This window comes from Lepidochelys kempii, chromosome 17, assembly GCF_965140285.1.
Source record: "Lepidochelys kempii isolate rLepKem1 chromosome 17, rLepKem1.hap1, whole genome shotgun sequence".
Lineage (NCBI taxonomy): Eukaryota > Metazoa > Chordata > Testudines > Cheloniidae > Lepidochelys > Lepidochelys kempii.
In genome coordinates, this window is record NC_136396.1 from 784,423 (window position 1) to 801,188 (window position 16,766).

General features: G+C 54.1%; 1 protein-coding gene across 2 annotated transcripts in view; it reads right to left on the reverse strand.

Annotated features, from left to right (window-relative positions):
* RTN4RL1 (reticulon 4 receptor like 1) overlaps positions 1-11,493 on the reverse strand; it is a 67,028-nt gene extending 55,535 nt beyond the window's left edge. For both annotated transcript variants that reach the window (XM_073316115.1, XM_073316114.1), the window contains exon 1: positions 11,031-11,493. In XM_073316115.1, the coding sequence (XP_073172216.1) occupies positions 11,031-11,043 (13 nt within the window). In that variant the 5' untranslated portion in view covers positions 11,044-11,493. The remainder of the gene's footprint in view (positions 1-11,030) is intronic.
* Positions 11,494-16,766: the final 5,273 nt, after the last annotated feature.

Genomic DNA, 16,766 nt, shown 5'->3' on the forward strand with positions numbered 1-16,766 from the left:
TGGGTCTGGGCTGTTTATTTCCACTCCCTGGCTGCAGGTCCAAGTCTCCCCTCATTACTCACAGCCTTTCCGCTCAAGTCTCTCTGGGTCCTTTTGCAGTCGGGTTTTGCCACTTGTGTGTTGGCTACCTCCTCCACTTTGCTGTTGTCAGCAAATCTGATCAGTTAAATTTACACCAAAGAGATGCTCAGTAAAGAAAGAGTCTCATTAACAGGCTTCTATGCCTTTTCAGGAACCCAGACAGGCAGGAGAATACAAGGGAGTCCTGGCAGGTGGGCAGGGAGCTCTGCCTGAAGACTGGCACATGCAGAACTGAAATAGTCTAGCAGGGCAGGACTGTCTCTTGTTTCCATTGCGCATGCTTCACCACTGTGACAAAGACAGCTAGGATCCCACCACCACCACCGAGTGCTGCTCCACAGACCCCACACATGCCAGCCTACGGCATGGTTGTATTAATCACAGAATGACTGCACAGCTCAGCAAGAGCCGCTGCTCAGACTGGGATGGCCAGTTACAACCGGGGGTGCTGCAGTACAGAACTGGGGAGCGCTGACTGAGCAGTGCTAGGGAGCCAGAGAAGCTGCAGGTCAGGATGGAGGCATTAAGAGAGCTGTGCATGGGGTTGCTCAGCATCTGCCTGAAGCCTCTCACTTCCGTGAGTATCCCAATTCACTCAAAAAGAAAAGGAGTACTTGTGGCACCTTAGAGACTAACAAATTTATTAGTTTGTCTATTGGTTAGTCTCTAAGGTGCCACAAGTACTCCTTTTCTTTTTGCGAATACAGACTAACACGGCTGTTACTCTGAAACCAATTCACTCAATAATTATAAAACAAAGACACAAACCTGTGTGTCCGTGAAATCACGTGTCTCTCCTTTGCTAAGTTCAACAACAAGGGAACCTGCTCCCCTGAGTGAAGGGGAGTCCAAGCCTGCTCCAGTGTAGCCGGGGTGCTTCTCCCTCGGCGTGATTGCCACCTGATAACCCCAGTATGCAAGTTCCCATTTTGCCTTGGGACCTACAGGTAGATTTATCTGGGCTTTCTGGCTACACTTATCACCCTGGTATCTCAGTGCTCACTCCCAAATAAGTGAGGAATTACTACAAGGTCCACAACACTGCCAGAGGCTTTCACCTTCCACTGGGTCGATGAAGTGAACTGGATTCTATAAAAATAAGACCAGCAAAACCAAAACTCCAAAACGACTTGCTATTTCTGTCACGAATACAGTCCTGGCCTGCTCGGGTGTCTAACAGTACCGAAGTTCTCAAACTGCAGCCTATTCTACACGTGTTGTGTACTCACAGAAAGGAGGCAGATCACATGGCTCTGGCTTCTCCTTCTTGTTTCCAAATGCCACTTGACATTAACAGAAGCTAAAACTCTTTAAATACTTGCCGAATATTAACTTCCCATGCACAACTGCTGTAGTTGCCACGGGGATGTTATGGCATCGCGAATGGGGGCAAGTGGTCCATGGTACTTGAAGGTTTGAGAACCTCTAACCAGAGGCTTAAAACCAGGGTCTGGTTTAAGGGGACGAACTCGCCTGCAGCTGCTGGACATTGTACCTGATGAGCATGCAGGACTCAGTTGGTATCAGTGCTCTCTAAATACAAAGCGGTGCTGGAGAGGTGCTGTTCTTCCTAGCACCTCTCCTAGGATGTCTCCTTCCGTCAGACAGCCGTTGCTGGCTGGGACAATGCCTGCACCACACACACTTATATGGACACCATCAGTGCCTCTGCACCGATAAACCTCCACTCTAGCACCCAGAAGGAGTAGACAGGGTCTCCTAGTTGATGACCTGAGCAAACGCCCCCTGCAGTCCTATGGCAGGAACCAAATAGGCCTCAGGAGTTTGTCTTCTCAATATCAAAACCAACAAGCCTCTCTACTGCCCAGCAGCCAAGCCTGCTCACCAACATTGAGCTCCCCATTGATGGACCAGTGATGCAGCCCCACGCTTACCCCCCTGTCAGTGCTGGGAATCTGGTGGCAGGAGAACAGCCCTCCTGGCTTCGTTGGCAAGAGTCATGAGAAGCTGCTTGTGAAGCCGCTTGTGAAGCCAAGGCAAGCTCAGAAACATCAGCTAAGCCAAATAGACTGTTTCCAGAGCCCATGATGCAGATGCACAAACAGAAAACAGCTGTAGGTGCTTAAAAATACAGGGAGCAAAAAAGAGGCTTTCTGCACCAAATGGAGCATTTTCTGTTTAATAACTTTTCAATCCTACTCTGCACAAAGAAGATTCTCTTCTAATATCTCCCTGCCACTGCTGCCCTGCATCTGCTACTCACGTCACACCGGTCCCTAAGCATTCCGCACCAGCACTGAGGACTGCCCAGATCAGCATTCTGCTGGACTGGCCTCACCCTGCCATCCACATGGGCAAGCCATCCCATGAACAGAACAAAACCCAGCTGCTTGGCAGAGCTATGCATACCCAGGACCAGGCTCCTGGCCTGGATCAGCAATGGAACCTCAGCTTCCTGGTCACTTGTGATCAGTGAAAAGTATATTCCTGAGAGTGTCCATCTGACCCTAGGAGCATCATGCACAGGATGGTGAGTTTCCATGAAGACGTCCTTAACTGGGAATCTGGCCAGGGCGGTTTCTTTGGAGGTACAATCCAGCATGAAAATGCACATTTAGGCACCTTTCCAGCATGCACTGTGAGGTCATGGCTACTCAGAGGCTCTCTTTCCGAGTCATGTATGGGACAAACGGAGCTGTTTCAAGAGGTGGTGCTAACCTGCTCTCTGAGCTTACCCTTGGTGTTGTGGGCTCACCAATACCACCGGGTTTGCACTTACTGTGACGTGTGAGTCTGCCTGTTGTACATGCCTATGAAATCCCTTGGCCAGTGCTCCAGCTGTGTATACACCCCCTTCTGCACAAGCTCAGTACATTGCAACAACTATGCTCGCAGTGGGTGTGTTACACTAGTATACCACTCTACGCAGACCTTTCCCACGGGCACCAAAGCACATGCATGCTCACACACACTATGCCAAAATCCCTACTCAGCAGCTGTTTTTCTAAACAAACTCTAGCTTGGGTGGTTTCAGTTTCGCTTCTCCATGGACTCAGCGTGATTAGACAATAAAATCACCAGGCTGCACAGTTTGCTTGTGCAGCTATTCCTATAACTGTTTCCCTCCTCCTCCCTCCCACGCTGTTACACCCACTTGTTGCATCTTGTCTTAAATTAGACTGTAACCTCTTTAGAGCAGGGACTGTTTGTATTTGTATTTCTAAAGCACCTAGCGCACCAGGGCCCCAATCCTCAATACAAATAAATACAATATAATAATGAACTGTGCACTCTATCACAGGTCCATCACTGCCCCAGTGCCACCCACTGATCGATCACACATCTGGAAAGAAAAAATCTCTAGTTGATAATCGTATATAGTTTCTAAATTTCGAGTTGACAACCCTAGTTGATTTATATGTTTAATAATATTAAACACTTGTACAGCTCTTCACAAACACTGACAAATTCTCAGCTCCTTTGTGTGTCAGGTAAAGTAATTGTTACTATCCCTATTTCACAGAGGCGGCAAATGGAAGGTTCAGTGACTTACCCAAGGCCCCCCCATTAAATCAGTGTCAGAGCTGGAACTAGAATTTAGGAGTTGCCGGCTCAGTGCAGTGCTCAGACCAATGGTGTTCAGATCATGTGCCTCAGACAATGTGCTCCGACCATGTTGCCTGTTTACATTGGTAGAAATCAGAACTGGTCGAAACAATCAGTGCTTCCATAGGGCAAGACACGAACCAGTTACCATGTTATAAACACTGTGTAGAAACTCACTCAGAATCCTGGGTAGGTAGGTCAGAATGATTATCCTCATTTTACAGACTAAGAGACAGGCATTAAGCGATTTGCCCAAGGTCACAGAGCAAGGGGTGGCAAAGGCAGAATGAGAATTCAGGTATCCTGGCTCCCAGCAAAGCGCTCATTCCTACAGACTACACTGCTTGTTCCTTTGTTCAGTTTTTTATTTCATTCCCTTCTTTTAAAGAATTCTTTTTCACTGTGATATTCAGGAGCAGGCTGTTTACACAGGGATAAGTCTTGTAACCTTGGGACACTAAACATGTAGTCTAGGCTGATGGTTTCTTCCCATATTTCAGCTGAGTGTCTTGGGTGGGCACCTATAGCTGGTTAGGCAATGAAGGAGCATATCTAACAATCAAGTCTGCACACAGGATGGCTCAGGGGATTGATAATGGGTTACAGCTCCAGCTTTTTAACTCCAGCTTTTCAATTCCAACTCTCTGCTTCAAATGTGGCTCAAGTTCTTAGCTGTCAAAAGCTGTTATCTTCAAAGGCTGTTCAGTGGTTTGTGTAAGAGGAAGTCCCAATGCAGTTCCTAGTGGACAAATGTCCACCTCAAAACTGGCACACTTCACAGAATCATAGTGTGACGCAGCAGGGAGGGGGGAGCGTTGACCTGGGAATGTGGCAGGGGAGTTTCACTGGGGATGGGAGACCTGAGAGCCTGTAACCTGAGCCAGGAGGGGGAGGGGGAGATAACACCTCTGCCCGGAAATGTGGACAGAGGCTGCAGGAGAGAGCCTGCTGGGGGGGGTTAGTTTTCAGTTGGATGCTGGGTGGTGGAACACAGGGAACCGCAGGGCTGGGGTCTAAGCTCCCTGCTCCCCCAGAGGGCCTTGACTGAGGGGTCCTGGGTGTACCCACAAGCTCTGTTTTAGACGATGTTCCTGTTGTCCAATAACCCTTCTGTTTTACTGGCTGGCTGAGAGTCTCAGTGAATCCCAGGAAGAGGGGTGCAGGCCCCGGACTCCCCCACACTCCGTGACACATAGCAATGTAGGAAGGGATCTCAAAAGGTCATCAAGTCCAGACCCCTGCTCTGAGACAGGATCAAATAAACGCAGACCCTCCCTGACAGGAGTCTGTCCAACCTTATTCTTAAAAACTTCCAGGGATGGTGATTCCACACTTCCTTTGGTAACCAATTCCAGTATCTCACTATCCTTCAAGTCAGGAAGTTTTTCCTCATATCTAACCTAAAACTCCCTTGCTGCAGATTAAGACCATTACTTCTTGTCCTACCTTCAGTGGACATGGAGAACAATTAATCATTATCCTCTTTATAACAACACTTAGCTTATGTGAAGATTAGTATCAGGTCCACCCTCCATCTTCTTGTCTCAAGACTAAACATGCCCAGGTTTTTTAACCTTTCTTCATAGGTCAGGGGTTTTGTAAACCTTGATCATTTGTGTTGCTCTCCTCTGGATTCGCTCCAATTTGTCCACATCTTTTCTAAAGTTTGGCACCCAAAATCGGACACAGGACTCCAACTGAAGCCTCACCAGTGCCAAGTAGAGCGGAACAATTACCTCCCATGTCTTACATACGATACTCCTGTTAATACGGCCGAAAATTATATTAGCCTTGTTTGCAGCTCATGTTCAATTTGTGATCCACTTTACCTCCCCCCCGATTCTTTCCAGCATATTACCACCTAGCTAGTTATTCCCAATTTTGTAATTGTGCATTTTATTTTTCCTTCCTAAGTGGAGTACTTTGCACTTGTCTTTATTGAATTTCATCTTGTTGATTTCAGACTAATTCTCTAATTTGTCAAGGTCATTTTGAATTCTAATCCAGTCCTCCAAAGTGCTCCTAACCCCTCCCAGCTTGGTGTCATCCTCAAATGTTATGAGAACGCTCTCCACTCCATTTTCCAAGTCATGAATGAAAATATTGAATAGTACCAAACCCAGGACTGACCCCTATAGGACCCCACCAGATACGACCTCCCAGTTTGACTGCAAACCATTGTAACTACTCTTTGAGTATGGTCTTTCAACTAGTTGTGCATCCACCTATCCACATCTATGCAGAAGAGCTAGAGATTGAGTGGATCGGACAGAGACTATACTCCCTCGTACACCTGACAGGGCCATGAGGGAGGGTTGCTCCTCAACTATCCATGCTGTACCTACTCCATGGATAATAGGAGTTGATTCTCCAAGACCAGCATGCTAGGGAAAGGTGTATTGAAAATCACTTGGAAGCAAAGAGTAAAGCATACATCTAAAAGAGAGAAGCAGTTCTCTGGCATGGGGTGGGTTCTATTTTGATGTATTTTTTAATGTAGTTCTTTGATCCCACTCAGAAGTTTGGAATGTTTGAAATAGGCTTGCAGTAATGGCTGAGTGGGCTGAGTGCAGGTGAGATGGCCGTGGGTACACACTCTGCATAATCTAGCAAATGGGTCTTGCTGCAAAATAGGTGATCTACCGAGATACAGATATGTTCTACTCTGATGAAAATGTTGTTATTAAATAAGGTCCCAGGCAAGAAAATAGCCCTTGAGCTCAGCTCCATCTCTCTCCCCTCCTTGAGGAAAACTACCCAGGATTACCCCTTTTCCTTCAGCATCAGTCTCTTTACACCTGAAGCTGGGTGTAAAGAGAAACTGACTAAAATGTCTGGTCCCTTCCCCTTTGCAGCCAGGCCCTCTGATGCAGAATGAACAAGGATTGATTCTAGTCAGTTTCTCTCTTCAAGTTATTAACAAAAAGAGCCTTCTGCAAAGGGAAATGGGCAGAAGTTCAGATTGGCCCCTTTATCTCCTTCCCTACCCCAGCAACTCCATCCTGCTTGTCTCCTTGGCTCCCTTCCATGTACCAGCTGAGCAACAACATGAAATTAACTTAATGTCATTTTGCTGCTCATCTGGCGCAGGAAGCTTTCAGCTAAGCAGGAGAGGCGCTAAAAAGAGATGTCAGTGGACTGAATGAGCCACATGGACAACTTCAACCCCTGGATTCTGTTGTCCATGATCTTGGCATCCTCCTTGACCTTGAACTCACCTTCTCCTCCCCAATCTGACACATCTGCCCATCTGACTATTGCCATGTATGGAAGAACGCATGGGTACAGCATGGCTTTTGCTCCACTTCTCCTGACATGCTCATCCAGGCCTTCATTACTTTGTTACTATGATTGAGTCCTGCAGTGCCTAGCCCTTTACAGACTGATAAAGCTGTCAATGTCCCTACTCCCTAAAGCTCGCAGGCATTGGGACACCATGATGAAGAGAACAGTGCAGATGTCAGAGAGATTAGCTCTCCTCTTGCCATGACAATTGTAACTCCCTGCTCTGTAGCCTCCCCACATCCCAGCTCTGCAAGCTCTGGTCTGTGCAGAATGCTGTCACCCACCAGGGTGCTGGAGCTAAGGGTGCAGGGGGTGCTGCCCCCTCCCCCCACAGCTTGAAGTGGTTTAATCATACACGGGGTTTACAGTTTGGTTCAATGGCTCTCAGCACCCCCACTATACATACTGTTCCATCTACTCATGTATGTGCAGTCATATGACACAGCATCCCTTCCTCAGACCTCTCCACTGGCTCCTGCTCACTGTAAGAGCTCGCTGAAAACCTCCCTTTGAGTGTTTAAAACCCTCCATAGGCTTGTGTCAGCCCATCCCCTCACCCGCCTCTCCCCTAGCATTGGCCTCCTCAGTGTCCCTGCCCACAGTCTGGCCAGTCGGGGAGAACCTTCTCTCTGCTCTTCCTGCTCCTGGTACCTCCTGTGTCTCTTCTGCTGCATCTCATCTGGAAACCTTCATCCCCCCCATCTGCCCCAGGCTGTTCTCAGCAAGGCATCCGGGAGGTACAGTTTGTAATAGGACACTCTGCACAGTAGAGCTAGACTGGGGGGCATTGACATGGGCTGGAATAAAGTCCCTCCCAGAGATTTCCACCCGGGCATCCCCATGGGACCCCAGCAGTGACAAACCAGCTCTGACATGATGGAGGCAAAACAAAAAGCCAAAGTTTAATCCTCTTCACTCACAAGGGAAACTGCCCAAGCACGTCTCTGGGCCCCTGGAATGGCCTCCAGAAACCTCTCTGCCCCTGTCTACAGCCTGCTGAGACATCCCATGGAGTGGGTATGGGGAGCCCAGAGGAGGCCAAAGCCCACACCAGTAGGAATTTCTCTAAGCTCCAAATTGCCACGTTCCTCTGACATGGAGCATGACCAGCTCACAGCTGCATTGAAGCTCTAGGGAAATCAGCATGGCCCTAGTGCTCCACAGAAAGTTCCTTGCTTCCCTCAGCCATTCCCTACAGGGAGGGAGAACCTGGGAGTCTGCCTCCTCACTCACTCTTGCTGTGGCCCCTCCTGTGCACTGCGCGCACACGCCCGGCATGTCTCGTGGGTTCTGTTTGTTTTCATTCCCTTCCCAGCAGAATTACGTGGCCTCCCCGGGGAAGCACTTGGGGACTGTAGCCATGTACCCGCCTGAATGTACCACAGCACTGCAGACTTGCCAAGGAATTGGGCCTATTCAAGCTGCCATACAGGGACCCTCTGGCTACAGAAGCCCTGAAAATGGAATGCATCTTGTAGGAATGCAGGCCTTAATCTAGCTGCGTGTTGAATTATTCAGAGATGGCATTAACTTATAAATGAGTGTGTTTGACTGATTTTGTGGTTGATGTACAGATAAATTCTAATGAAAGACAGCTACAAGATTTTAAATTATTAATTAGACTGCCACTTAACAAAGCCTATTTGGCACTCTATTTCCTTGCTTAACAAGACAAAAACTTTAAGAATAGGTTCTGTTTTAGCCCAGAGGCTGTTGATTTGCATTTTGTTTTTCTAGCTCTGAAAATGAGAGCTGTAGATCTTGACCTTAACAGGCTAGTCCTGGTGAAATGAAACCCTTTTACCAGACCTTCCTTCCTGTTTGCGGGGAGCAGCTCCACCTAGTCTCTGCATCTCATTTCCTCTTCTTTTTTCAGACCAGGGCAGTGCTTTTGCTATCCCCAGGAGTGCCTGGGTGATGGAGGGGCTGGAAACCAAGGCAGCCGCTACTTCTCTCTGCTCTCAGCATTGTCAGCAGCTCTGGCACGCTTGGGATTCTGAGCAAGTTTTGTTTTCTGTCAGGGTCCATTTGTAGGGATGGTGCTCGCCAGAGGACACAGCACACTGAACACCTAGCCCCAGGGGCAACAACAAACTTGTTTTGACTAATAAGCTGCACAAAGTCCACTGGAGGTCAGAGGAACTAAGACTCAGAACCCAAGGCCCTGCAGCTGTCTTTACTCCCCAGCAGAGAAACTCCTTCCCGTGCTCCAGGCTCTCCAAGTGGGATCCCGAGTTCTCTCCTGTGCAGCATTCCAGGAAGTCCTCACCCTGGGAAAGCTTTAGGATTGGTGCCACCAGCTATGCACTGAGAGACAGGCCTAGTGTCCTTTACTCCTGATGCCGGGGCTCACATCAAGCCTATAAATCAGATCCTGGGCACCTGAACTGAATTCAGCACAGCAAGGCACAGACCATCCCTCAGTGCGAGCCTGGGGAGGAAGTGCCAGGCCTCCTGGTGCCACTTCCCTGGCCTGTTCCACACGCACCCTGCATCGGACAGGGTAGGCGAGAGTGCCTAGTGCCTAGTGGAAGGGCCAGCTGCAGCATGGGCCAGCTGCAGCTGAGAACTTCCAGAAGAGGGGACCAATAGAAGGGAGTGGAGCCACGGCCACTGGAAACCTCCCCAAGTCCCCACGATGCCTCAGTGACCACCCGTGACCTGGGGGTTCAGGGCCTCAGGGCTCGGTGCTGACTTTGACCTGCTCCTGGCCTCTGGGCTACCAAGTCTTGGCCTGCCCCAGGACTCTACCAAGCCACACAGCCTGCCCAGCCATTGCTTTCTGCATAGCCAGTGGCTGGCATTGGTGCATGTGTGAGGAGGGAGAGGACCCAGACTTTGGCTTCTTCCTTGGTAGTGATGTCAAAAATCTTGGCCTATGATGTCCTAGTTTGTTGCCATGGAAATGGTTGTGATGTCACCTGCCCAGAGTTGTGACAATTGCAGGATTACACAGGCACAGAGGGGTGCAGCTGTGCAGGGACTCTTGGGACATGTGAGGGCGGCTGAGACTTTTCCCTTGAATATCGCCAAACTTTAGCGTTAGCTCGAAGGTTCCCCTATCTCACTGCCAGTCCCTGAAGCCCCCTTCTTACAACAGAGCCCCCCCCTTGGCCCTCTCTTCCCCTGCTTTTATTGCCCTCCTCCTGGGCCAGTCATCAGGAATTAAAAACCAGCCTGCGCCAAGGATCCGCACAGCTCTGCCAAGCAACCCGCCAGCCCCGCGGCGCCCAGGCCGGCCTCTAGCAGAGCCCTCTCCCCTGCTCCCCCAGGCCCTGGCGGCACCGCCTGCCCGAGGGACCCAGGGCGTGCTGAGAGGAGCGCCCCTTCCCCTCCTGCAGAGCAGGAGCTCCAGCAGCGCCGTGCCCAGGCGCCGAGCGCCTCGCCCAGCGCCCGGGGAATTACATCACCAGCGGCTCGCTGGAGCCCAGCAGCTCCCCATGGGGAAGGAGCATCTTGGGGAAGAGCCCGGCAGGTGGGGAGCGCAGCCCGGCTCCCGGCGCCGCAGGGGTTAACGAGAAAGGACCCAACTCTCCAGCCTTTGGAAAATTAATGAGCTACCCTGGCAAATCCTATAATCCCCGCGTCTGGGGCTGTGAAATATCGATTCCGCTCTCGGCCTCCCAGGGGGCTTGGATGAGAACATCCAGCTTCGGGCAGGGCCGAGCGGGGAGCGGGGCCGGGGCAGGAGAGGAGCTGGGGGGCAGAGACAGCGAGGAACAAAGGGGACGAGACAAAGCCCGCGAGTTCCCAGCCCCCCGCTCGGTCCCGCGAGCTCCCCCCAACTCTTCCTTGCATTAAAGTTTGAGGCCGGGGCGATGCGCCCCCAGGCCCCCCAGCCCCGGCGTCTCTCGGCGCCGGCGGAGCGCCGCTGGCTGGGGCTCCGTCCCCCGGCGCTGGCGCCGCTGGACCCCGAGCGCCGTGGCCGGCACAGCACCCTGGACAGCGGACCGGAGCACTGGCGCGTCCCGCCTGCTCCCGCCGCGGCTCCTAAGTTTGGCGACACGGAGCCAAGTGCCGAAGTTGAGGGCCCCGCGGGCGGCCCCGACCCCTCCGGAGCGCGCTGCCCCTGCCCAGGGCCCCGAGCCCGGACTCACCTTTGCGGAGCATCTTGGAGCCGGTGCCGCTGGGAAGGACGCTGCGAAACCTCCCGGCGCGGCGCCGATCAGAGCCCGGGGCCGGCTTGCGGGCGGCGGCGGCTGCTAATCCGAGAGCGCGGAGCCGGATCCCGGGGCAGCTGCCCCTGCAGGGGCATCGCGAGCGGGCAGCGGAGCCGGAGTCCGGGCTGCGGAGCGCGCAAGGCGGCGGCGCGGTGCTGGCTGCCTCCCTCCCTCCCCTGTGCCTGGCGCTCGCTCCCCTCGGCGGCTTTTAGGGGGGGAGCCGCCCCCCTCTGGGCTGGGCGCCGCTGCCGCCCCCCACCCCCTCGGGCTGCGCCTATAAGGGGCTCTCGGCGCGCCGGATCCCTCTCCCCGCTCCTCCTGCGGCGGCGGCGGCTGCGGGCTGGGCTGGGCTGGGCGAGCCCGGCCGCTCCCCTCCCCTGCGCTCCGCTCCCGTCGCTCCCGCCTCCCATCTAACGTTTGTGAAAGTGCTTCGCTGCCCAGCGGCCGCATCCGCCCGCCCCGGCCCCGGCCCCGGCCCCCCGGCCCCCCGGCCCCCCGGCCCCGGCGCCCCGGTCCCCTGGCGCCCCGGCCCCCCGGCCCCCCGGCCCTCCGGCCCCGGCGCCCCGGCCCCCCGGCCCCGGCCCCGGGGCTCTGGACAGGCGGGCTCGGCCCCTGCCCCTGCCTCGGATCCTGACCGGGGGCTCGCCCCCCGCTCCTGGCTCTGCCCCGGGGGCCACCGGCTCCTGCCCCGGCCCCGGCCCCTGCCCCGGCCCCGGGGGTGGCCCTGCCCGCACTTGCCCGAGGCTCGGTGCTCTAGGTGCCCTGGGCTCTGCCTCCGCCTCCCTACGGGGGCTTCGGGCGCCAGCTGCGCCTCGCCCCTGGGGACGCCCGGGCCCGGGCTGGGCAGGCTCCGTCTGCCCGGCGACGAGACACGAGTCCCCGCGCTGAGCGCCGGGGCAGGGGCCGGCTCGGGCCCTTGGCCCCAGCGAGCCCAGCGGACAGGATGGGCAGGGGGCTGGCCGGGGGCGCGCCTCGCGCGGACAGGCAGCTGCTGTAACTATGACAACGTGCCAGGCAAGACCCTCTCCCCATTGCTATGACAACGCAAGGAACCAACTCCCTCGGCACGCGGGATGCTCGGGCGGGCCCCAGGTGCTGGCCAGGGTGCTGGGGGGAGCCCGGGGCGGGCGGGCCGCTCCCCTCAGGCCGCGGGGGCTGCTCCTAGGCACGAGCCAGGCCCGTTTCAAACAGCCAAAGTGCGGGACTTGGGGCTGGGGCGGCCGCGGGGCTGCCGGCAGCAGAGACGGACGGGGGGCAGAGAAGGGAAGCCCCTGGGCAGGTGATCTGCGCCCTTCAGGAAAACCAGAGCTGCGGAGGGAGCGAAACACCCTGAGCGCCCCCCAGGCACCCCCAGTACCTGGCATTTCCTTCCCGTGGCTGCAGGGAGGCCTGCCCCCCCGGAGCCTGCAGCACCTGCGGGCATACAGCAGCTAAGTGCTAAGCCAGGAATCCGCCTGGCCGCCCCTGCGCCCTCCCTGCGCCCCCCCTGCGCCCTCCCTGCGCCCTCCCTGCATCCCTGTCACTGCTGGTCCCTGAATCCAGCTGGGAGCCAGGCTCCAGTCTGCATGTCTGCAGGGAAAGGCTCATGGGAGTGTCACTTGGGTAGATCTCTCTGTGCCACCCTTCCCCCTCTCCTTTGCGATTGCTTTCTCTCATCCCTTGTTCTCTTTCCCTCTCTTTGGCCCCTTCCCCACTGCTCTGTCTCCCCCTCTCCTTTTCTCCACACTACTTTCTAATCAGATGTGAGAGCCATCCAGAGTCAGCAGTCTGGGCTGTGACCAGTGAGAGCACAGGGCACATTCCCGCCAGCCTCAGTCCACCATTGGGAGGCTGCACGTCAGCCAGTTCTCACAGAGGCATTTTTGCACTTGAGTATTGGAGCAAGTTCAGTCTGAAGCCAAGAGAGTGGGGAGCATCGCAGAGCCTCTCTTTGTTCCCAGCCGGGAATCCCCCTGCCCCCCAATGGGATGCTGTCAGGGGCCTCCCAGACGGAGACTTCTGAGCGCACAGACACCAAAGAATGAAAGATAGATTTGGGCCTCAGGTTGGAGGCTGTAAGTCATGAATTATTCTCTCCACCAAGGGTCTGCTGTGGAGAATGGTGGGGAGCCGAGGCCAGCAGAGTAGAGTTTGGGAGCTTCATAAACTCTCTGTCAACCCAAAAGCTAAGAGAGGCTTTGGCGGACTAGTTGGGTTGATTTGCCTTCTACACGGCCTTGATGTGGACAAACTGGAAAGAGTCCAAACAAGAGCAACAAAAATGACCCAGCGTGTAGAAAACCTGACCTGTGAGGAAAGGGTGAGACCACTGAGCATGTTTAGTTTTGAGAAAAGGCTCCAGAGCCTGAAAACAGTCTTCAGAGATGTGCAGGGCTGTTTCAAAGAGCACTGTGCTCAGTTGTTCTCCATGGCCAGGGAAGGCCGGACAGGAAGTCATGGGCTTAATGTGCAGCTAGGGAGATTTAGGTTCGATATGAGGAAGCACTTGTCACTCTGGAGCTGAGCTCTGGAGCAGGCTATCGAGGGAGGCTGAGGAATTCTCATCATTGTGGGCTTTCAGAACAGGTTGGACAAACACCGATCAGGGATGATTGAGGGCTACTTGGTTCTGCCTCAGCGCAGAGGCTGCGCTAGATGATTTCTCGAGGTCCCTTCCAGCCCCACATTTCTCTGAGCCTGCGATGTGAACATCACGAGGGTGGTTACTGTTCTTTCCACACACATTGGGAATGCTTCCAAAGCCCGAGCAGCCCAGTGACTGTACTCGCCTGGAATGTACAAACCCCTCCGCAGCCCTGGGAGCATGAGGGGACTGGGCGCATTGGTGGGATGGTGTGAAAGGGGGGTGTGAGATGAGCCCACTGTTGGACGAAGTCTGTCCAGGCACTGATTACTCAAGCGCTGAGTAAGACGGAGTGCAGAGGGAAGGGAGTGTGTGGTGCAGCTGTCACTCAACCCGTGTAGGGGAGAGAAGGTCTAATTTAATTAGTTTGTAATCAAATGTCTGAGAAGTCCAAATGCAGCAGCGAGTGTGTCAGTGTGTGACGCCAGCAAGAGGCGCCAGGCCTGCAGCGATCCGGCCTCAGCAAGGAGACCCCCTGGGCCAGCTGTGCTCCTCTGGGGCAGTGAAGCCCCAGGTGCGCAGGCTGAGAGCCAGAGAGACGGCCCTTCACCTGTGCAGTTACCAGGCGGGGAGAGGAAGCCGGGCCCAGCGTGTAGGGTAAGGCACCCCTGACTGATGATGATTTGCAGGAGAGAGAAGCCTCCGGACCTAGGAGAGGCAAAATGCAGAGCCCACTGGGGCCCCTTTATGAGAACTGTAATTCCTGTCCCTGGTGCTCCAAGACTAATGTGAGGGGGGCCTTAGAAATAGCAGTCAGGGGCTTGGGAGCAGAGCCTGAGCACTAGCCAGATGGTGCATGTGACAGAGGCCCTGATGCGCTTCAACAAATCCTGATCAATCCCCAAATCTCCTGCCCAATGGGCCTGTGTTTTCTTTCTCTCCTGCCCCATCACTGCTGGCCCAGGAGCTCTGTATGTAAATCACTTTCTCTTTTCCTGCCAAACTCTGCCTCCTGCCTGATTCACTCCCTGACCTTGCATCCCAGGATTGTGGTGAGGTGGGTCTCCAGGGAGCCCCTTCCTCCTGCCCTTGCCTCTCCCTGGAGCACAGTCCCATTGGTGAGGTTACAGTTGGATGCTGATGTCACAGACATAGATGGATTAACTGAATCCAGCCAATCTGTGGATCAGGGTCCCATGCCTGAGGGATCCTGACACCCGCCTGGTTTTATCAGACAGGGAGGGCTCCTGCTGAGCAGGGTGACCCATCCTCTGCTAGCTCACCCTGAGCCTGACAGACAGAGCTAGTTGAGCACCTGTCAGTGCACTGCATCAAAGCAGCAGCCTCCTAGGGGGCGGGGGCCCGGGGAGGAAAGGGAGGGGATGAGAGAGCAGGGCGTGGGGGTGCTGCAGCCGCAGCAATGGCCGGAGCTAGCCCTAAAATTCTTCTTGATGGGGTTTTTGGTCCATTGCCCCAGAGCGCTTGATCCAGGGATTTAGAGATCAGAACATTCCCAGACAGCTTGTTCCAGCAGAGCTCTATGGAGCACAGCTGAGGGGGGTATGGCACATTGCTTGGGGGATGTCAGACTTCCATCTGGTGTTTGAGGGAAAGGGTTAAGTGTTTAGGACCATATGAATTGTTTTCACAGGACCACTGTTCTCTAGGGCTCTAATTAGCAGGAGGATATGAGACACATTACTTTGGGTTCTGGTGGTTGCAGGAAGTTAGTCTGTCCAACTGGCATAACATGCCACACAATGACAGTCTGCCCAGCATTTCTCTGCTCAAGCCAGGGCAGTCATGGAGGAGCTGCTTTCCCTTCAGACGGGGCTGGGACTGAGGACAGGCCATGAGGACGTTTAGTGCTGTGGAGAGAAGCTAAAGGAACAGGCAGCCTTGTCTACACAGCTTACATAACTTGTTTTGAAAACATAAAGAGCCCTGAGAACAAGTAGGTCCTGGCACATGCTTTGGGATCAGGACTCAAGGGCAGGTATGAAGAGAGACTTGTGTGGTGACGGAAAGCTGCAGCCCCATGTAAGGGAGGGGTCCCCTGTAGGCAGTATTTGGTCACCCATTACACCCCATTTTTGGGTGCTAGGGAACTGGCAGCTCATGGGGGGGGGACCTCAGTGGTCCCTTTCAGGTAACCTGCCATATGGCCCAGCCTTGGAGAGGGGATTGGCAGAGGGGAATCCATTCACTGTGAGGGAGCCACTGGAAAAGCCATTGTTTTTTGTGGAGATGGGAGGCCCACTCCGGGATAGAGCATTCAGGAGCGGGACTGCTGGGAATTACTACACCTGTGACGCAGAACCCGCTCTGTCAACGCATGGTGCCAAGCGTACAGCAGGATCGTTCCTCTGTCAAACAGCTAAACCAGACTGGAGTGATCACTGGTGGCAAATCTCTGAGCAGGGCCTTAAGAACCAGACCCTCTGAAGGTGTTGTCATTGCCATCCCTGTTAATGGTTCCTTTGGCCTTATGGACACACGTCCCCTCAGAGAGTGGGGAGAAAGCACCGTTATAAAACCACCTGCATGACTACACCTCCAAGAAAGCATTGGCCACGTTGGCTACCAAGTTTCTGGAGTCCCAGGAAATGCTAGTCGCAAAGGCTTGGGTGCGCTACACTAGGGAAGCCAGAGTAACCTGCGGCTTCAGAAGTCTTTGGAAACTGACTCCTATGACCCATTGTGAACAGCTTCATTGAAAGAAAAGGAGTACTTGTGGCACCTTAGAGACTAACCAATTTATTTGAGCATGAGCTTTCGTGAGCTACAGCTCACTTCATCGGATGCATACAAATAAATTGGTTTGTCTCTAAGGTGCCACAAGTCCTCCTTTTCTTTTTGCGAATACAGACTAACACGGCTGTTACTCTGAAAGCTTCATTGAGGTGATCATCTGGCACATGTGAAATGCTGCACAACCTTGACTTCATACCACACCTCTCTGCGAAAATGCCCCGTGTCAGCGTCCCCGGGTCCCCCTGCTCCCCACCCGGACACTGCCCCATGTCAGCATCACTCGGGCCCCCTGCTCCCCACCTTTACACTGCCCCGTGTCAGCCTCACCTGGGCCCCCTGCTCCCCACCCGGACGCT